At 41.1% G+C, this 22,937-nt stretch overlaps 1 protein-coding gene across 10 annotated transcripts in view; it reads left to right on the forward strand.

Moving 5' to 3' along the window:
• The window catches only part of rhbdl1 (rhomboid, veinlet-like 1 (Drosophila)), a 59,460-nt gene that overhangs the window by 26,005 nt on the left and 10,518 nt on the right, over window positions 1-22,937 (forward strand). For 5 of the 10 annotated variants that reach the window (XM_067577372.1, XM_067577371.1, XM_067577374.1 and 2 more), the window contains exons 2-6: window positions 93-176; window positions 445-603; window positions 8,019-8,243; window positions 9,190-9,338; window positions 9,481-9,593. In XM_067577372.1, coding sequence (XP_067433473.1) covers window positions 159-176; window positions 445-603; window positions 8,019-8,243; window positions 9,190-9,338; window positions 9,481-9,593 — 664 coding nt within the window. In that variant the 5' untranslated portion in view covers window positions 93-158. The remainder of the gene's footprint in view (window positions 1-92; window positions 177-444; window positions 604-8,018; window positions 8,244-9,189; window positions 9,339-9,480; window positions 9,594-22,937) is intronic. The other 5 variants (XM_067577368.1, XM_067577369.1, XM_067577376.1 and 2 more) reach the window with 2 other exon arrangements.

The raw sequence follows: 22,937 nt of genomic DNA on the forward strand, positions 1-22,937 counted from the left end.
AGTCAACCTCATTTAATGCTAAGGGATTTTTTTCAGGGAAGCTGCAGGTCACTGCATATTAGATTGACATGCCTGCCTGTCTTCTCTTGCAGCTCCCGACAACAACAACAACCATCCTGCTGTTTTCTTTGACAGACCTGCTCCTTTAATGAGGTTGAATGGGGCTGTTTCTTAAGGCAGGTCTAATTCTTTCAAAGGCATCATAGATGCAACACAGCTTAATTAATACTGGTTTCACTGTTTGAGCTTATACCTTCAGCCCCATAGCTCTCGTTTGTGTATCTTTTGTGTCTCAGCTGTCTATGAACTTCTCCCCCTCAGGGCAAACTGATATTTTATCTCTGCAGTGCTGCTTATTATTATAAAACAGAAACATCTTCATTATAACTGTTACCGTGCAGTTTTTTTTCCCAATGGTTTGAGAGTGGGCTATTGTTTTTCCAGCTGGACCCAGAAAACACCGGTTTCATCGCAGTGGAGAACTTCACCAGCTTGGTGGAGCACCATGAGCTGCAGCTGGACCCGTCCAAGCTGGACATGCTGTTAGCTCTGGTCCAGAGCAATGAAGAGGGACAGGTGTGCTACCAGGAGCTCATCGAGCTGGTGAGTGGAGACCAGATGCACGTACACAGATAGCAATGCAGAGGGAGTTAAATATGGCATTTCATGTCCTGCAGCACAAACGCAAATGTTCACACATATACACACACTTTTGTTGGGTTTCAGAAAGGTTACAGAATTGATTCAGACAGAGCCAGCAGGCTTTGCCGGTGTGAAAATTGACTCAGCCATTCAGGTCGTTGTCCTGCAAAAGGAGGATCAATCTTTCCAGTTAATGTGTCGGTAAATCCAGACACTTAACCTCACAAACCGTGCACAGCAAGTACTAGAAAACACCCACACAAAGCTGACAACATTGAAGTAATAAATTGTATTTATCATAACTGATACTATATGCAAACACAATCATATTTCACTATGAAGAAGTTTATATGGTGTTGCGGCATGAAGCTGTATTTATACTGTACAACACACCTCACTGGCCTACTTTAATAAAGCAATTCTATATGTTTCAATAATAATAATCTCCATACTATTATATTCTCTTAACTACAGCTGCAGATGTCTTGTTTTGCCACTGCTTTGAATGTGAAGCCAGGCTCCTTTAATTCATTCCCTGCCTCTTCGCCTATCTGCATTCACAATTGTATTCCTATTAGAAATTCATGTAGTGCTTTATATGTGAAAGGCTGATTCTCTCTGTGCACGTAGATGAGCACCTGCCTTCAGCTCCTGGCGCCGTACGGTTGTAAGCGCCGTGATTAATGCAACGCAATGCAATTCCTGGCATATTTTCACTTCCTTAAGCTTATTGCTCCTCTGTTACTTTCCCTCTCTATTTATCTGTGTCCCTTTCTCTCTATCTCTTCCTCTCCCTTCGTGTTGTGCCACCCATGATTTGTAATGAAGGCCACACGAGGCCACTCAATTCGGAGCAGGTCCCATTTCTGAGGCCTCTGCTGGTAGAAAGAGAAATCACTGTTGAGGTTCTTCTTCCACAGTGCAGCCCTCCTTCTTGGAAGTATACAGCTCTCTTCCTCTGCCATTCTTGAAGTGTTGTTTTTTTTATGCATTCTCATCTCCAACCCTCTCCTACTCAACCTATGTAATATCACCCCCCCTTTTATTTTGAACCTGCCTCCTTGAACCCTCAGATCTCATTTCCTTCTCTTTTATTCTACACTCCATGTGAGCATATGTCAGGCGGTGAAAAAAAAACCCTGCCTCGGCTCCGATGGCATCAGGGAGACACTTTTAAAATTGCCCATCAGCCAAATGCAAATTGCCTTCGATTAGTCCAGCATTGGTAGTAGCAGGCAGTAACTTGAGGTAATTTGAGAACGCCTAGCCTCACACAGATATCGACCCTCGAGTCTGATTTTAAAGATTTGTCTGGCACACACATGTGAATGCACACAGAACATACACATACGTTCTGTACATGCATACAATTTGCATATAAACAAACACTTTCACGCATTTTTTTTATTAATTAATGCAGCTACTACTTCCCTGTCTGTCTCACTACTCCCTCTCTCTGCCCTTCTCCCTGATATACCGACACACGGTCTCCAAAGCAGACAGACTCTTATTCATACACATGAGCACTGCCAGTACAGATTTGCTGACTAATTTAGAGACGTGTTGATGTGAATCTGGCCTACCGTTGTGAAGCACGTGATGCGTGAGCTCTGCAGGTCTGTGTTCTCCGGGACAAGCTCCAGGCTGCCACAGGGAAAAGTGCCGCATGTAGCATGACATTTCCAACCAGGTCATCAGCAACTACCTCCGGCCTTCCTCTGTCTTCCTCTCCTTTCTTTCTGCTGCTCTCTGACTTTTATACATTTCCCCAAAGTCTCTCCTGTTTCCTCTTCTTTTGCAGTTCTGTAGACCTTAGCCCCTGCTTTTGACCCTTCCCTGCTCTTCTCTCTACCTCCATCATTCACATCTCTGTGTCTCAGGCAGATTTATAAGTAGCCCTCCCCAGTGTGTGACAGATGACAGACATATTTTGCTGCCATTTGTGTTCTGGCCTCTGTGAAAGATGGAACACCCCCTGCACATTATTAAAATTGACATAGCAAGTTGTAGCGTGTGTGTGTGTGTGTGTGTGTGTGTGTGCTCAGTGCATGTCTTCTCTGTGCTCTCAGCCCACAAGCTGTTGAGATTTCACTCAGTTGCGGGAGTGTTCAACAATTTTTCCGATTTGTTGTTCTACATTCGTTCAGTGAGTTCTGCAGCCCGACCTCAGTGGGTGTAAATGTGTTTGAATCGCACCGTTAGGCAACAGCTTCTCTGGTGTGAGTGTGTGTGAGTGTGTGTGTGAGCGTGTGTGTGCGCATGCGTGTGTGTAAGTACAAGATGGTCTCTGACATCGTTCATGTTCAACCCATCTTTCATGCAGGGTGATCTTAGCCAGAGAACTCCATCAGTTCAGCCAGAGGGGTGAATAAGTAACGCTCTGCTAAAACCTCTCTTGGGGAACAGTGGGCACACACACACACACACTTGTTCATACGCTCGCGCATACATACACACTCACAAGGAGTATACGTCCACATCTGACTGCTATTCCACAGAGTACATTTGCACAATAGTCCTACACAGCAAGACAACCGCCACACATTTTTACACGCAGCAACACCTTTCAACACAATTACACACAAACATCTTGTCGACGCAGGAGTCTGAGAGAAACCCGTGGTGTCAAAGTTCACACATGGCAGGGTTTTCGTGGGGGAGGATTCTGCGACAGACGAGATTCTGCTTATGAATTGAGGGTAAAACCAGGCCATCCTGAAGTCGGATATATTCCTACACGTGCGCGTGTAATTGCACGTATCGATTTCTTTAAAGAGAGTCCTCTGATGCTATCATGTACCAGCTGCGTAATTGAAGAAGTGTGTCATTGTTTTCCTTCGGGTGGTAATTTGGCTAATGTTCGTCGGAGATCCAAAATGGCTGCCACGGTTAATTACACGGATAGAGGGTGTATTTTAGAGATTATGGCGGGGACTCGCTTTGTTCAGGTTGGAGGATTTTAAGACCGTTACTGTGTGCCTCATTTTTACCCTCCTGCCCAAATGTTGCACTCACACTTTCTATTCCCTCAGGAGATATAGTTAGAGAAACGCTTATGTAATATGTATCCTAATTTTCTGCTTTAAACTCAGTGAGTCTTCTGTTGCATTTTAAGCAATATTGTAAGAAAGCGAGCACTTACGGAGAGCAGAAATGAACTTCGGTCACAGTCCAAGTCAAGTCCAGGTAGTTGATGTATAGTACTTTAAAGTTCTCAAGTCATTTTAGTCATTTTAAGTGCCCACAGTGCACCTGTCTCCAGGGACACAAATGCTACCTATCAGCATCGCATCCCACACCAAACTCCTGTCAAGGTGCTTTCTGTTTTAGATGGAGCACCAGCTAAAAGTGATGCACTTTGCTTAAGTGTCCTGGAGTAAAGGCTCTTTTTTTTTCTTTTTTTCTTTTTTTTTTGAGTTTTAGCACCACAATGATTAAACCATGAAGGAAGGCTATGGCCACGAACTGCTGAGGGAAAAAAGGTGGACTCTAATTTTAAAAGGATTTGGACAAGAAAGAACCAGAGTATCTGGGTCAGGGTGGAATCAGCACAACGCAGGGCTGAGATCCGTGGCGATTTAGAATCGGCTCTGAGTGTGAGAGACAGCGAGGGAGAGGCGGATTTTGGTCTTCTGAATGACTCACAAATTAGATAGTAAATGGGTATAGTGACACTTTTAGCCAGATGGCGGAGAATCACCATGTAAACTCGGTTAATTGCCACAGTCTTCTAATATTCTAGTAATGATAAACAACTCATCCTGTGTGTGTGTAGGAGAAAATGAAAGATGGTCACCTCTCAAATAGTCGCATAATCTCTAATGTTTTTGTATTTGCAGTGGCCTTTAAACTACATTTTTTTGATTGTTATTACTAATTAGTATTGAGCTGTGTGGTATTGACCATGTGGCGTAACTAATTAATCCATCAAGGACAGTTGACTAGAGCTGAGAGCAGCATGTATAGTGGACAGCATGCAGCTACTGAGAGGGGGAGGATGGACCCTTGCTGTTTGTCACACACACACACACGCACACACAGAGTTGTCAGTTTGGTCCATTCAGCTGTCCCTAAAGGGAAATACTATCTTTATCTTTGCGCTCTTAGGCTCAGCATCAATTATTCTCTGGCAGATGTTGCCTCGTCAGGGAACTTCCACCGTTACCGAAGCCCAAGTCAGAGGTTTTCCCCTCCCTCCAGCGTTTTATGTGAAGTCATGTGATTTTCGGCGCACCTCGCTCCCCTCCGAACGTTATCTCAAGTTCTGACTGCTTGTGTGTGTCTTATTGTCTGTTTCCCGTCTCTCTCCTGTCGTCACTTCAAAAGGCTGCTAATGCTCACTTTAAAAGGCGGCAGTCCTGCATGTCAGAGAAGGCGACACAGAATGACAGCTATGCTTAGCCGTGTCTCCGGGGGACACATTTTTCACAGAGATGGTATGAATGGGAGAGGATTGAGTGCGAGGTGGAGAGAGGCGGCAGGTGTTGTCACAGAGCCAAATAAAGATGAAACAAAGTCAGAAACAGAGAATTTATTTAGAGAAGAAAGCCAACAGAGGGAGAAAGCACGATTATACTTACATCTCTTAAACTCTACCTCTCTTCTTTCCATAAACACACTTCCTCTTTGTCATTGTCAGTTCAACAATATTAAGATATTCAAAGTAAGAAGGACGCGGCCTCACCTTCACTGTCCACTGGTGGCCTCCAGAATCTGTGAATTGAGCTCACTCAGGCAGGCATCTCATTTTCCCTTCGTATTTTCCCTTCTCTGCTCTTCTAATGTCCCTCTACTCTTCCTTCTTCTGCTTTCACTCGCAGCCTCAAGTATAGTATAATTGCATTTTCCAGGCCTGATTTCCATACTAAATATGCATCCCTCCATCTGCAGGAGAGCCAGCAGCCCAGCTCGACATCGTTCTGGTTATCACGGTGCAACAGGCCCTCACACCCTCAATGTACAACCAACAGTGTCATAATTACCCACAGTTAGGGTAGTTACCACGTCCTGCTCTGCTAACTTCCAAAAGGGATTAGCACTTTTTTTTTCCTCTTTGTTTTTCCTGAGTGATTTCTTGAAAAGGGAAAAGAGGGGGTGGGGGGGCAGCTACTCCATTTGTGGAGCAATCTGTTCAGTACTTCTTCATCATTTGCTCGTTTATTTACAGTCTTTGTCCTCCAGTATGTTTAGCTCATTAGCTTTTATAGATATTGACCCACAACTTCTTTCACCATGCCTCCCCGCTGTGTCCACATGTGAGTCTGCAAGCAGCAGGACCTGGCTAATGAATGACAAATGGTGTACTTTAATGGTGGGTTGTACTTCCTACAGGCACCCTCCGGAGGTTGCGTTACACTTCACATGAAACTGCCACATTGTCTGAGGTTATTATTACGAGACTCTCATACATAAGGTCTGCTGTGGAAGATTTATCCTGTTAACAGTAGCAGCTGCTGCCCACATGGCCCCTTTTTCTTTTCCCTCACTGCTTTTCCTGGAAACTCATTTTCATAAAGTGTCACATCACATCATATCACCTAGGTTGATTTCGAGGTAATTGCTTAGTCAGTCAGTTGTCCTCAAAGGAGCTGTGTTGTGTTAGCTTCACCGGAGACTTGAGGCATCTGGCATCGCTTTTGAGTATCAGCCATTAAGTAAATTTTACCTATGAAGCATGTGTGCTTGTGTCTGTAAGAAAATGCAGATACTGACTCAAAAGGATCCCTTCCGGGGGGAGCTGGTCAAACAGTATTTTCAGCGGTGGAAAAGAGCTCTCTGCGTTGTCATCCTGAAAGTTCTTTGCCTCAGCTGTCAAAATAGTGGCATTAGGATAGTTTTCATCCTAAGCCTCTATTAAAGAACTTATTAAGAGTTGGTCCCCGCCGGCCTGCAGGCTGCTGCAGGGCTCCTGCTCACTAAGCAAACCTGGAGTCTGTGATAACATGAACACACACACACACACACACACACACACTTTCTCGCTTTTCATGCAATAGTTCCTCTCAACAAAGATTTGCTTTTTCAAGGGCGAAATCTCTTCAACAGCCCATTTGTTAAGATGTCTGAGCTGCAATCAACCCTGTCGGCAGTCATGCTTTACATTTTGTCAAAATCAAAAAGCACTTATGCATTATTTTAGTTTCTTATCAGTCATAAATATTCAGCAGCAGGTGTGTCAGCTCTCTTGTGGCAAGACGTGTTCACTTTTTATACATTTTTACAGTTTTTATATCAGTTGTTACATGTAACGTGGCTTTGATATTAACATAATATTGTCATTGATTCTGAAATGTATGAAGAAAAGAATATTAATTTCTAACACCAGTTATATAAAATTGACACTCATTACAGATTTACATATCAAGCAGGAAGGTCTGTTTTCACCTACTAATTTCTGAATGTATTAGAATACATTGTCAACTGCCACTCATACTGTATGGAGAGTATTTTTTACCAAACATCTGCATAATGTTTTCAGTAGCAGCATTTCTCTTTTATCTCTGTGTCACACAGATTGGACTGTAGAGACTGTCAGGAGCTGTTTTAAGATGCTGGTCAATCATTTTGTTTGAAAAAACTGTAATTTTTTAACTTAATTTTGCAGTGAAAACATATAACAATACAACAATACAACCATTTAGCTACAATTGCAAAAAAACTCAATGAACAATGTCAGAACAACAGAAAAAGTCCTAAAAGAAGATAAGAGTATCATCAACCTTTCTCTTGACTATTTGATGATAAAAAAGTACAACTTGCGTAGATTGTCATGCTATCCCTTGTGAAATCAGTACTTTATGAACGTTTGCTCGTCCCATCCAGGATGATTAGTCACACTGATGAGTTTCCCTTAGATTATATGAAAAGAAGCTATCCTCCTTTACTGCTGTTTGATCCACTTAGTGTGAAGAAAGTTATGGGTATAATTGCTAAGATGAGAAATTCAGCAGCGGGAGATGATGAGATGTATTCATCCCGGTTAGGTGTGTCCTCCAGCTGCCGGCAGTAAAATGCTCATAACACCACATGAGACAGGTTTTATTGCAAAATAGACATCAAGCTTAAGAGACAAATAGAGCAAATGAATGCAAATCTGTCATCGCATGCCTTGTAGTTGCAAATAACCGAGCTGTCAGCTGAAAAAAATCATCTATCCTTAAGTAAAGGGAAATTGTGTTTTGATATATTTGTGTCGACTCCACGAATAATGCAGCAACTCTAAAAAGCAAAAAGAAGATTTCAAGTTCCCTTTTCCTCAAAATCCAATGCCGTTACAATATTGACTGTGATTACATACACAAGAGTACACTGATTATGATCTACTGCTACTAATATGGATTTAAATACGCTCATTGCTTCTCCATCTTTTTCCTCAGATGAGCAGTAAGCGCTCCAGCAGTTTCCGACGGGCCATCGCCAATGGCCGCCGCACGCTGCAGAGGGAGATCCTGCTGGACGAGACGGGGCTGGGTCTGTACAAACGTTTTGTTCGTTATGTAGCCTACGAGATCCTGCCCTGCGAGACGGACCGACGCTGGTACTTCCATCAGAACCGGCTGTGTCCCCCGCCTGTCTTTATCGCCATCGTCACCATCGTGCAGGTGAGATATAGGGGATGACGTTACCAGCATGTTCAGTAGATCATAGACAATTGTACTGGTGCAGCACACTGTCTCAGATAAAACATTGGTGGAATATTTTACTTGACGCTCACACAGTTTGTGCTACTAACCCAGAACACAGACTTTATACTGTTCTGTTGGCTCAGTTGTTCGCCTCAGACCCACTGAAAAGATTTTCTGCCTTTGATCACACGCTTTTACTGTGAGCTCGATATGAGCTGGTAACCCATTTGGGAGTGAGGGGCTTAGTGGGTACATTTAATGCCATTCCTCCAAGCTGAAACCCTCAGTCAGCCTGTATGCAGAGATTTTTTTTTTTTTTTTCTTTTCAGACACCGATTTTGGAACTAGGGAACCACATCAGTAAGCACACAGGCCACCACAGTGGCATTAATTGACCTATTGTGTTCATTTGGAAAAAAAATAAAACCTCTAACACAGAAGCCCTCACGGAGTTGAATGGTTAGGGATTAAGGAGTGAAAATAACCTACAGTTTCTTAACAAAACTTCGTAATTTCCCCCGAAATCATCATAATTCTGGGGAAAGAAAGCCAAGTGCTCTTATAATACCTCCAAATGGCACTGAATGGTCTGTAATGACAATGAGGATGTGATAATAACAGTTCACATTCATTTTAATTCACAGAGACAATGACTCATTATTCTATGAAAAGAAATTAATGGAATTGAACCAGATGTGCCTTTTTTTTTTCTGCGGGCACTAATTGTCTCCATGAGTTTAATAAGCATCGGCTGAGGAATACAGAAAAAGAAGGTAACGTCATAAATCACAATAGGTTTTGTTTTGCAAGGCAATTTCCACCTTTTGTACCAAACCAGCCTTAGCAGCCTGCAGAGAGAGCATGTAACGGGTACGTCAGCAAGAACTGACAGTTTGATGTCGTTTCTGTGTCTCCGTTGCAGATTATCGTGTTCATGTGCTACGGCATCATGCTAAACAAGTGGGTGCTGCAGACCTATCAGCCTGACTTCATGAAGAGCCCCTTGGTCTACCATCCCGGCCACCGTGCACAAGTGTGGCGCTTCTTCAGCTACATGTTCATGCACGTCGGGTACGTTCATGACCCTCCACTTAACCACATTTTGATTTCTGCACAGCGGGTTCAGTTAAAATCGGGTCGGTTGTTGCAGATGATGCACAACACTTGTGCTGTCATGTGAGTCTTGTTCTCTTTCTGTGTTTTCTCTCCTTAGTTTGGAGCAGCTGGGGTTCAACGCTTTACTGCAGCTGATGATTGGCGTTCCCTTGGAGATGGTCCATGGCATCTTACGAATAAGTCTCCTTTACATGGCAGGAGTGCTGGCCGGTGAGTGTCTTGTTAAAATAAGTGTGTTATCATTATATGATCCAATGGTTCCCAAAGTGAGTGCAGAGGTTTGTTTATTTACAATTTGTACTTTTTATAACGTTTCACCACATAAAAAAAACTAAGCAATATTTACATTAATTACACATGAACTTTTCCACTGCAAAGATAAGATATACTTTATTTACTTCATCGATATACTTCATTAAGATTGGTGACATGACATCTCTACTTTTGAACAAAATACTTACTTATATTAGAATACTTCACTTTTAAATTCAATACTTATCTGCAAGTCTGAACAGCAACATAACCTAAAACTGCTGACTTATTTTATTTCTAAGTGATCGTGATTAGGCCTATATTATTCATTATATTAACATTATTATTATTATTATTGTAGTAGTAGTAGTGGTAGTAGCATAGGAGTAGTAGTGGGAGTATATTAGTTCATGTGTCACATATTTTACACCAGTGTTTTTTTGTTAGTTTGTTAAAATAACTCCTTATAACACATATCCATGGTGTAATTTTTAACTGAAATGTTTGCATGTGTATGTGTGCTGCGTGGGTGGTCTTGGGGAGGAGGTGCCATGAAAAAAGAAATCACTATGAAGTGCTGCTGTAGATTAGAAATGTTTGAGAACACACTGGTGTAAACTATAGAGTGATGAAACAGGTAATTTAAAGATTGTTAGAAAATGTTCAGTCAGGTTTAGATAAATAGTGTGTGTGTGTGTGTTTGCCAATCTGCGGTGTATCTGTACTGACCTAGTTTTTTTTTGGTTTTGGTACTGTTTGTACAGTGAATTACTCAGAAAAAATGCTTTGATTTTTGTTTTGTTGGTTCCTTATTCATTCATCAAGTTAAAGGTCTTAAATTGCATTTCAGATCTGCTCCATAAAAACAGCTGCTTTTAGCATCAAATGCCAGTCCAGTGGGCCTGAATCTGTTAGCATCTTGTTCTCATGCTGACATCCGTGAGCGGTCTGTTCGATAGTTTTGATAAACCTGACCTGACTGGTGGCCCGGGCGCCAACCTGAATGCAGTGTAGAGTGACTCACGGTGCCCAGAGGTCAGGCTGCAGCACTCAAGTCTTTGTTGACAAGAAACCTCATTAACTTTCATCCTCCTCCAAGCCAGTTTGGAAATTGGAAATTTTTAAATCTGCGCTGATTGTGGGATGTGGTTTCTCACTGCAGTTTTGCTGTCAATGCGTATTTGCAGAAGTCATATCAGCGCTGCTGCATAAACCTCTATTCCCTTTCATCTTCACTGGGAACAATTTCTGTCTTGGATCTCGTAAATCTGTAGCAAACCATTATTTGATTACTGTCGAGAGCAATAGCCTAATTCATATTGAGTTATATTCATTCATTTTCACTAACCTGATATTTAGGCTTTTCTTTCTACGCAATTAAAACTGCAAATTCTCTTCCTCCCTTTTCCTGTCCTCTCTTTGCGCATAGTAAAATAGAGTTAATGCTGCTCAAAACTCTCTCAGTTATGTAAAAATAAGACCCTCACTCCTCTACACACACACACACCCTCACACACACTCCTAAAACTCATGAATTATTGTAGCTTTGATTTATTTTAGCAATGATGACAGAGAAAGAGCAAGTGAGCATGGGACTTAGAGGAGGAAAAGTGGGAGAGTAATGCTGGGTTTTTCTCCAGGGAATTAGCCTGAGTGCAGTTTGAGATGCTGTTTGGAGATTTAAGCTGCAGCCTGAATCGAAAAAGGAGGAGAAAGCGGTGAGGAGATCACGCACGGTGACATTTCTACCCTCAATACCCCCCCAGAGCCTGGAGTCGAAGCACATTCATCTGAACTTCTGTGCTCATGTTAAACCGTAGCGATCAAAAATTTAATTTAACAAGTGGAATCTAAATCTTAGTATAATTATTTGGAATTTGACTTTTACTGCATTTAATTTTCAAGTCTGTTTATTCAGTATCACTGCGATTTTCTCAAACTGAAAAATGAGAAAAAAAGGAAGAAACCAGCTAAAAGTGAGGAGTTGAAATTGAAGCTGTCCTGGTACAAATGTTATGATCTGTTGGAAAGTAGTCCATTGGGTTGGGAGGTGCACTGGACCACTTTGAATGTGTAATTCTGTGTGTTTGGAGTTGACGGCAAGAGGCCTCTCTCAGTGGCGAGCAGAAAGACGGCTCTACTGCTTCCAGGTGAGAAGCCAGATGAAGGTCACCAGCCAGATTTTGGGAACAGCAGGAGGTTTTCACAAGACACTCGACTCTTGTCAGTTGATGTAGTGAGGCAGTCTGATGGTGAGGATGGCAGTGTTTTGCTTTGTAGACATTTTTTTACTGATTTATTGTAAGTCAACACAATGAACAGTTGTGGTTTGCAATCCTTCAAACTGGCTTTTATGGCAAGTTTTATAGAAGTCTTAAAATAAGAAATGAGTCGCTATTATTAGAACAAAGGTGAAACTATCATACAAGGTTTGACATTTTCAATTTTGAGAATTAGGGTGAGGAAGAAATAAAGGATGTGTCTCTTCCCTGCTTTTGCATGGACAGACAGGATACAAGGCTCCTTCCTGCCTTTAACATTTAACCTTATTTGATGCTGAAGTTCATATAACCATGTTTTTAGCCATGCTAGGCTCTATGGATGGCAACATTGGTGTAGACATTCATGGTGGAGGATGACGGCTGCTGACTTTGGTGATCATCTGACTTTTCCTCTAGTGCCACCATGAGGTTGTGGTTTTGAGTGAAATGTATCAACAACTATGGTGTGGATTGCCATGAAATTCGGTACACATGTTCATGTCTCCCGCAGGTTAAATTGTAATAATTTTGTTGTCTCTTGACTTTTCATTTAACGCCACAATCAGGTCAAAATTTCCATTTGTTAAATACTTTGGTTTATGACCAAATACCTGCAAAATTAAATGCATTTTCATCAACTTCAAATGTACTTTGTGTTTAGTTGCAATTCGCAGATGTTAGCATGCTAACACACTAAACTAAGACGGTAAACATTGGTAAACATTTTACCTGCTAAACATCAGCATGTTGACATCGTCATTGTGAGCATGTTAGGATGCTGGTGTTAGCATTTAGCTCAAAGTACAGCCTCACTAAGCCACTAGTATCACTGTGAACTCTTGTTATTAAATCTTATCTATAGTTGTTTTAACTGATGCTACAATATAAATATATTGTAGTTGTGGTTGTGTAACAGGTCATATTCATGTGTGGATTTTATAAACTTACATTTTTAAGTTTGCACATGTTTGGTTTACATTGGTTTGTCAGTTTATATCGCATACTAAACTGGGAACAAAAATGAAGATATCATAGATACTTTAGATTTCACTGATCTGCTTGATATGTGTGTGTGACTGTGTGTGTCCAGACTTTGGTTCTTGTTGCTACTTAGTGTTTCACTGCCTCACACTTTGCATTTCAGTCAGTTTCCCCCCCTGTCTTTGTAAACTCATGATTGGTTGTGGATGTTCAAAATTGCCCGGTGCTTTAGATCACTCAGTGAAATCCTTGATTTTCCCTCTCTTCCCTTTTTGTCGCTCATGGCTGTCTCATGTTTATTCATGCACTCTTATTCTAGCTCATGAGTTCAATCATGTCGTCTATTGCTATCAGCTCCTGCACGCATGTTGCTTGTTATTTTTGTAGGGCAGCAGAGCTTTCAGGTTTATAGCTGCACTCAGTGGATGCGTTTATGGAGCAACGTGCTGCAGGTATTGTGCCTTTATGTGTGTGCCTTAACACTCTGCAAGTAGTTCTGCACCGCAGGGCTTCCTTTCAAAGCCAAAAAGAAAGATTTTTTTTTTTGGAAGATGCCTCAAATAGTGTGAAAGTATAGACCTGTTCTCACATGCATGAAAAAAAACAACTCCGCAGGGAAAATGATTATATCGCAATTTTAAAAAAAAGATGAGTTTCACAAAGGTTTTTTAATCTGAGTACGTCAAATGGTGTGATATAGACATCTCCAAACCTTGAAGGTCTGATTTTGACTACATCGCACTGCTGCTGTACTCTAGTGCACCCTCTGAAAATGAAGTATGACATTGTACATTTTGTCCTTGGATGTGTGCTGACTAAAAGAACAATTCTGTAATTATTTTCTGACAGAGCTGCTCAGACCCCGGTCCTTGTCCTTGCTTATTTTGCATCCTCTCAGTAATATTTCATGGCTCTGCTGCACTTACAGTGGATGAAGAGCTCCACTTCAAATTCATGTTTGGAAATATGAACAGAAATTAAAATGTTGAGTCATGTTCAATATTCAGTCCAACTGCATATTCAAGAGAAGCAGCAGGAATTCCTTTTTTTCACCTCTTTCTCTTCTGGTTCTCCATCCTTGGGGCCAGAGCACCATATTTTACCTCGTAGCCCTTTATGAGCCCAGGGTTTCTGCCTCCTTTCAGACCTTACATTGAAGGCAATCCAAATCATCCAGCAGCCTTTCATAACAGCAAGTTTGAGTCTACTGTCTCCCTGTGTCCCACTCAACTCAGATATCAATGTGTCAGTGAGGATCTATAGCGTCAACATACCTTACTAGATTTTTTTTACTGCTCTTTGGTCCCTGCCAAGGTCGTTTCTGCAAGCTTCAGTGTGACAAAACAACAGCCTGGGGTAAAACTTTTGCTTTGAATCATCTGATCTTCAATGAAATATCAACAATCTCCAGTGAGAAAATCTGTTGCTGTAGAGGGAGAGAGAGCTCCTGGCATCACATTTGGTTGTTAAGAAAAAATTATGATCCAGCATGAAAGAAACATGTGTTTAGAGGGGGGGGAAAAAAGTTGTTAGTGTGTGCCACATGGCTTATGTTTGGCTTGTTGTGTGTCATCCCCCTAAAAACACTCATGCCATAAAATAATCTTCTTTAAAAAGATCTTAATTGGACATGTTTTGGTTTATTTATTTTTTTATTCTAATGGGGACAGAGACATACGCAGAGAATATTCACTGAGCAGAATAACACCACAAATCATAGCATTTCATTTTCAATACTCGTCCCCAGATGGGCTTTTATAAAAACAAATGTGTATATAGTGCAATAAAAAACACAATAAAAACGCAATAAAATACATATTCAAATATGCAAAACAAATAGAAAATAATGATAGCAAAAGTACCATAAAATACAATAAAATATTAAGGAAAGATGCATCATCAACCAAGACTACACGCCTGGTTATTCTTCAGAAACGTGGATTTAAAATGATTCCAGTTGTGATTTGTTTTGAAGCTATCTGTCCAAAGGAGATTTATATAAACAGGCATTTTAAAAAACACCCCTGCCTCAGTACCTCCACTGAGATGCCCTTGAGCAAGGCCCTTAACCCCCAGTTGCTCCGGTGGCCAACAATAAGAGGACTGCGGTTGTATTTTGCAGCTTACAGTTGTTAATGTGAAAGTAACTGTGTGAGTGTGAGCAGGGCGACCCTGAAAAAGCGAGCTGCACTCAGGGATATACTATAAGAAGCACCTGAGTAATTGAACCAGAAACCCTGAGAGGTTTCACTGTGTCACTGAGCATCTATAGAGCCTGAGTATCAGGATTTTCTCCTCCTAGTGTCCAGAAGCCTGTTAATAGAATATACTATTTACTGCTATAAACTGGCCAGGCAGTGTCAGAAAACTCTGTGCTCACACTGCTTATTGGCATCTGTAGCCAAGAGGAGGAAAAGACATGTGGCCTGATGTCGTTTGTGGCCTGTTGGGATATTGTAATGGAAATGTGATAAATGGCTGCATGTCAGTATAACCTCATTGTTGCAAGCTAGTTGATGTTGTCATTACTTAAAAGCTCCACACGAAGTTACATTTAATGTTTAATCCTTCAGCGGTTGATTAATGTTGTTCTGATATCAGGCAGGACCGCGGCAGTGTCGGATTTCCGCTGTGGCCACAAGAGTCACCGTGTTGTCGGCCCTAATTTAGCCTGATGATTGTTTCTGCATTCTCTCACGCTAATAAAAGCCTATTCAGTTGCCTGACTGGCTGGAGGTCTTCGGACTTATTTTTGCCTTTGTTGCACTACCATTTCTAAATTCCTATTATATGACTGAATGATGTTTTTAAAAGCATGCTGCACATATTTAGGCAAGGTAAATATGATTATATATGCTGCCAGTGAATAGAGCGCCTTGGTGCCTGGCCAAGAGCGACTTTGTCCATCGTCCATTTTGCTGATGTTTGATGTTTGGACGAGGCACACAAGCTGCGAGTTACTCTACTCTACACAAATCCTGAAAGCCTAAAAATACAGTTTTGGCATAGAGTCTGCAAGATTAAAATCAATAAAATCAATTGAGTTATAAAAACAAAAAGCTTTACTCCTTAGATGCAGGATTTTCAATTTGGTAAAGAGTCAAGTCTTGATTTTATTGGTTTAATTCACTTTTTCTTTTGTGTGACCATTTGTTGGTGTGATAAAGAACTACTGTAGGAATTTCTCTAGTATATTGTTTGATTGAAGATACCTTATGAGAGGAGAGTGAAAGGTCATTCTTAAACTTGGCAATCTTAACCACAGGTCCACTTAATAGCTTTTTCCAGAGCTTTCAACTGCACTTCACAGTCTTTCTCAGTGAAAGACTCTCTCCTCTCGAGTTGGAACGGAGTTAAAAGCTCTGCAAACGCTTTCAAGTCGATGCTGAGTGAAGATTTCTTTTGTCAAACAACATTATGAGTGGTTGGAAAGTTCCTAATGAAGCTTTATAATAAACTGTTTACAATACAGCTTTGTAAGGAGCTCAAAAACAGAACAATATCAATACAAGGACTGTACATATTATGCTTTTCTTTACACACAGAGGTTACACATGTGATTGAAAGTTGATCCACAGTGGTGCTCAGTAAACTTAGTGACTGCAAGTAGACTGTGCATGCGATTTTTGGGGGAATCGGGAGTTTTTTCTCACGGCAAAGTTGAATCAGATAAACTGCCGCTGCCACACCTGCACACCACATCAGCAGCATCAGCAACTGAATTCAGTTAACGAGGGGGAGGTGGAGATGAAAAGACAAGAGAGGGCAGATACAGTAGAGAGAAAGCATCAGGGAGCAGAGTGACTGACTCACTTCAAGCGCTGGTGTAGAGATATTTGACAACGCACTAATTGGATTGGCTGGAGGTGAATCCGGTAAGGTTTGTGGAAAGCAGGAGGCGTTTTCATGACTGTGGAATTGTCTTTGTGTCACTCATTGCCTGCTGAATACAGATTATTTCCTGCCTGCTCTTATTTGAAGGCCCATTGGCAGTGTCTGTTATTGTCATATTGCAATATTGTCAGTATGCCGTGTCAGATTTTTGTCTGTTTAGCCAATCTCAGCCACAGAACCTTATATGTGTTCAAACCCTGGTGGTGCATATAGCGTTGAAGCGTCTGGTCCTGTGTTTCTGATGTACTCCCCTGATGCTGGCCTGAACTGAGCACTGAGGAGGCAGGGTGACCTTGGTGTGATGCAGAGGCTGCCAACGTGATTATGATAATTCTCAACCCCCCTATGCCACCCCACAGTCAACACTTCCCAGGTGACACCAAGCTCACTTCCTCTACAACCACCCCCTGCAGCCTCGCTGATAACAACACCGAGGATGATGAATATTTCTACTGTAATGCAGCCTCATTGAAGGTATCCCCTTTGAGCGGAGCGACACCACTGTGTTTATGAGCGTCTGTTTGCATCTGCTGCATGAAGTCAATCCAGGACAGCAATATGTGTCTGCTGGAGTTCGAGTGGAGGCTGTTTCTCTGCTAAGTTTATATTCCATTTACTTTGGTGGTTAGTTTCAAGGTTCTCAAATGGAGAAGTGCATCATGCTAGCTGTAGCCATCTCTGCGGCTTTATAACCTTGAGCACAGGAAGTTAATCAGTGCCCTTTTGTATTGGGATGTTCAAAGAATATGAGTAATTTCCACCCAAGGCTAGCTATTGTGCTTGTTAGCTGAAAAGCAGTTGTGAGTGATAAGCACTTTGGTCGTGACAAGAATTTATTTTTTTGTATTACAGCTCCTCTCACGGACAAGAAGCACAGACAACTTAATGGGTGTATTTTGACAAACACTCACTAATTTCTAAGTTTTCTCTCTGCCTCTTCCATTAGAGGCATGCTCGCTTGCCCGCACACATACACAAGCTACAGATGTGATTATACTTTTCCACTGGCAGTTGGTGCTGTGCTGAGCGGTCTCCTTTCAGCAGCTCTGAGGTTGTGACTTGTGGTGAATATTGATTTTTTCCCTGATGCCCTCTGGTCTCTGGGGTAGCATAAATATTATCATATTTTTCCCCATGTGGCAAATTTGGACAGGGCAGAAAAACAGTTCAGATAAACAAAATCAATCTCCAAGGAAGGGCAAGATGTGTTTACAGCGGCCATGTTGGCGCAATGTGAAATTGATGAATCGTATCCGTTCCTCCAGGCCAGAGCTTGGCATTGATGGTACTGGTATAGTGTTGTTTTCGTGTTTCCTGTTTTTTTTTTTATATTTGTAGACAAGAGAGGTCCTTATTTATGTTGCGTTTCAACTTGGGATCTGTGTTTCTCTCATTGATGTTGTTCCTCTAATGATCGGCTTTGACTGCAGTTGCAGCAGCGCACGTGTGTAGTGTTTTGTCGCTTTGAGGATGCTGACAGTTTGGATGCTCCTCCACAGCTTGACACTGCAGAGAAGTTAAAGTTCTCAGACTCCGTATTTTCCACTCACATCATCCAAGGGTTCGCATCCCTCCCACTCACACTTCACCAGGGCACAAGGAGATGGATGAAGATGTTAGATGGGATGAGGACTGATTGCAAGTCATGCTGCTCCACTTGAAGGAAACCACGGGTGACAGAGATGGTATTTCCCTTATCTCTTTCTGTCTGAATGACACAGGTGTCCATCTCCTTCCCAGGTGGAAAATATCTTTAATAGAGCTCCCCCAGTCTGACAGCACTATTATAGTTGAAATGAGGTTTTGGAATGGACACCACTCTATTAAATGACATTTGAAGCCATGAGCTTTTCAAATAGACTGTAAAGTGGACAAAAGACCATGTGACAGATGGTCTGCCTCCAGTTGAGTCACCCTGACATTTACCTATTTTTTTCTGCGGTCACCACCAAACTGTGTCTGCTAACATAAGAAAACAAAAGTAAGTTGGCTTTCAAAATCAAATAATAATAATATCTCACCTTCATGATGCATAAAGCTAGTGCTAAAATGATTAGTCGATCAGTCTATTTCTACAAAATTATTGGGCAACTATTAGTCTAGTGCTATCTTCTCAAATGTGAAGATTGGCTGCTTTGCTCTCTTTTATATCAGTCATCTTTGGGTTTTAGAGTGTTGATCAGAAATTAGTAATAATTAGTAATTAGAGTTAAACTGATAAATTGGCTAGATGTATCAGCCGATATTAGCGTATTGCAGATATATATTGGTATTGGTGTATATTCAGCAGATGAGTAAGTGCAGTACAGAAATGCTTAAATATGTTTGAGGTCATTTAAATAGTGTTGCCATTAGATAGTTTGTACTTTTTTCAACTGCAAAATGTCTCATTGAGTTCATATTTTTGTCACAATTTTATATATTCTAAAAAACAAATCTACTCAAATCTTATCCAAAAAAAAATTGTTTATATTATGTTTATTACAAAAGTGACTATTGACTATTGACTTCATTGGATTTTTAAAACTATGAACTATAAATATCAGCCTCAAAAATCCAGTCAGTCAGACTATGATGGGCCTTTTTCACTATTTTCTGATATTTTATTGACCAAATGATTCTTCAATGAATCCAAAAATGATTTGAAAGTAATTGTTATTAGCAGCCCTACATAGTGCAATGTGATTATGATGTTATGTGTACATTTTACAGATATCAAACTTCATAATCTTATGGGGTATTTTCATCATGCATGTTGGGAGAAGTTATGATCTCCAACAGTCAAATGTTATTTGACTTAAAATAACACATAACTCCATTAGCATGTCTGAAACACAAATCACAAAGTTCGTTATATTTACATCTGATATTTAGCAGGTTCTTAACACAGTGGGGAGTGACATTTATATTCAACTGATCTTAACTGGAAGGAGAATATGAATTGCAGCAAATGGAACAAACATGTCCATCAAGTTTATCTAATTTAACAAACTAAAGCCTTAGGGATCTTGTAATTGAGCCGCAAAACATTTAAAAAAAAACACACAAAGAAAAAAATAGCTCTGATTGCACCCTCAGTGTGTCCTCTGTGTCACTATTTCACATTGATGCAACCATTCTCCCACTCTTTCCATCAGTCTCCCTCCCTTCATATTTGTTCTTAGTAAATAAATCTGATCAGGCATTTCCCCAGTTTATTAGCCAACAGAGGCAGCCCTGTGACTACAGGGCTGCTGACTAAAGCACATCTCTGTGCAGGGCCACAAGATTTAATGCATACAGGATAGATCTGTCTGAGGCAAGGGTGTACAAATAGAACAACCTGAACCTGAAAGGCAACGTTCCCACAGCATCCACGAGTAGAGGTTTCCCCTGCTGATACTGTCCTATGAGCTGTGGCAGAGAGCTGGTTTCATGCTTCTCTTCTATGATTTACAACTGTCAATTCCAAAATGTTAATCCTAAAGGACTGAAATCAACTGAGCTGCATAGAAATGTGGCTTACATAATCTCTCATGTCTCATATTTAAACATAAATGCACAGTGCTTGGTTGCCAGATTTCCTTGTACCCAACACTTACTAAATCACATGAATAAATAAACACTCACTGTCCTTTAATTGTCCTCTCCAGAGTAATTTATTAGCTGACCAACCAAGAAATGTGACTCAATGCATATTAATGTTCCCAGACATCTTTAAGGTTTCCAGAAAACACTGTCCGAAGACATCTTTACAAATTCAGATATGTTAACAATGGGTCAGATGACTATATGTAATGTGAAAGAGGTCGCTCATAGGAACAAACCCACAGATGATTATTACTCGACTCTGCAGTTTTTCTCAGTTCTACTAAGTTTTTATGTTGTGTTTTTGTTTTATGACCAGCAACTGAACTGTTTGGTTCAGTCTGATCACTCTCACCTGCATTGTTTCCACAAGCAGCAGGCAGCTGTTTTCCAAAAATGCCTCCAAATTCTGTACACTATCTGCCAAATACCGAACAGCAGACACAATTAGAGTCTAGCTGGTGATCATAGTGGAGACCAAAAACAGAGCTAAAAGGAGAGTGAATATTGGACTTACATTCATCAAATTGACACAAACACAACTCCAAATGAGTGCTAATGTTGCTCTGTGTCTGCTGGATGTGTCAACAGGCAACTTTTTGCTAAAACATACACCATATCAACTTTATAACGTGGTAATATGTCAGCGCTTGACAGCTTCTCTCCACTGCCCCCAAGTGGCCAAAAAATCAGTAAATGCAGGTTTAACTTTCAGACACCTCAATAAGCTTTTGTATAGTTCACTTTTATACCAAGCAGTAAGTACAGCATAACAAGACAAATTAGGAATATAAGATACATGCCCCAGAGAATCCAGACATACACATGAATACTTAGTTTAGCATAGGCTAACCCTCATGTATCCTGGTTTTAGCCAAGACATCTACATCTACACTTCGACATTGTTTAAACATCTATTCAGCATAATATGCTCATTAAGAAACTACATCAGCTCCATTCCTCCAGGGTCTGTGTACTCTTGATAGATAGACTGTAAATAGCCGCAGTAATCACAGTCAATAGCTACCCGCATATGCAAACTTTAGGAATCAGTGCAAATCACAAGGTTTGTAACTGTGCAGAGGCATTCGCCATATTTTTCCGAGGATTAGATTTTTTTTTTTTTTTTTAATTGCAGCATTTACTGTGCTCTGGCGCAGCTTCCACTGGAGCAGCTATAGAGAGCCGCTGCCTCAGGCAATGTCAGACTCTGGCCTCGGATCAGCTTGTCTGCACCTTATCCTGGAGAGACTGAAAAATCCAAAGTTGACCCATAGCTTAAGGGCAGCCTGGAGTAACAGTAATGATGTAGGAAGTTTGGTTTGACAGAGAGGCTCATTTCTCTGAGCTGCATTGGGGATTATACTGCGGTAGATAGAGTATAGCCCTGAGTGTGTAGTTAACCTATACTCCACACCAAGTACATCATTTTTAGTGTCTACACTGCAGTGCACTTGTGGATGTTGCAAGCTCACAAAAAGATTTGAGGATGTTGGTGATGACTTCAGGATGGCAACAATAAATAATCTGTGCATGAGATGGAATGTGTCAGCTCCGCACTGAAATAATCGCACACCTCACGTCTCAGCTCCTGCTGAGTGCGAGAATCCTAAATCTTAAATCCCCCTAAGCAGGAGAGCCCGCATGACAGGCCTGTTTAATATTCATACTGTATTTGGGAGCCTCTCACCAAAGCAGAGCGAGCAGGAGGAGAGAGCAGTTTGTATCCTCCCTATGGAGCCCGTCTCTTCCTCTGAGCCGGAGGTCTTGGGTTGTCTCTTCTTCCTCGCCCACAGATGGTGGTATCAGATCCCTGACAAGTGTCTCAAGTGTCGCAGAGGTGGTGTGGGCTGGTGTTAAATATCAGGGAATTTATCTTCAAGTGTAGGAATTTGTCCAACCACTTTTTTTAGCCACACTCTTCTGTCGGTCGGTCGGTCGGTCGGTCAGTCGGTCCACCACTTTGGTCTTGCCTGAAATATCTCAACAACTACTGGATGGATTGTCATGAAAAATTCTTTGGGGACATTGATGGTCCCCAAAGGATGAATCCTAATGACTTTAGTGACCCTCTTGACTTTTTATCTAGCTCCACTAGCAGGTTGACATTTGTGGTTTTGAGTGAAAAGACTTGACAACTATTGGATGGATCACCTTGAAATTTGCTACTGATGTTCTTTATCCCCTCGGGATAAGTTGTGTCAACTTTGGTGATCCCCTCTGTAACACCATCATCAGGTCAAACTGTCCAATAATTTGGTTTATGACCAGGCTTAGAGCTAATTAGCAAATGATAGCATGCTAACGCATAAAACTGGGATGGTGAACACACCGTAAACCTACTCAACATCAGCATGTTTGCATCGTGTGTTAGCATGTTCACGTTAGCGTTTAGCTCAAAGCTTTGCTGTGCCTCAGTACAGCCTCAAAAAGCTGTTAGCATGCTTGTAATATGACTTTTGATTTGAAAATGAAAAATATATGGAGGAAATACATTATTTGTTTCCACAATCAGCTACAAACTAGGAGATACTGACAAAAAATCAATTTAAACTACAAGTTTAATGCAAACATGGTGTGAGATATGTTCTATTGCTCA

Source organism: Thunnus thynnus, chromosome 20 (genome assembly GCF_963924715.1).
Source record: "Thunnus thynnus chromosome 20, fThuThy2.1, whole genome shotgun sequence".
Taxonomy (NCBI): Eukaryota; Metazoa; Chordata; class Actinopteri; order Scombriformes; family Scombridae; genus Thunnus; species Thunnus thynnus.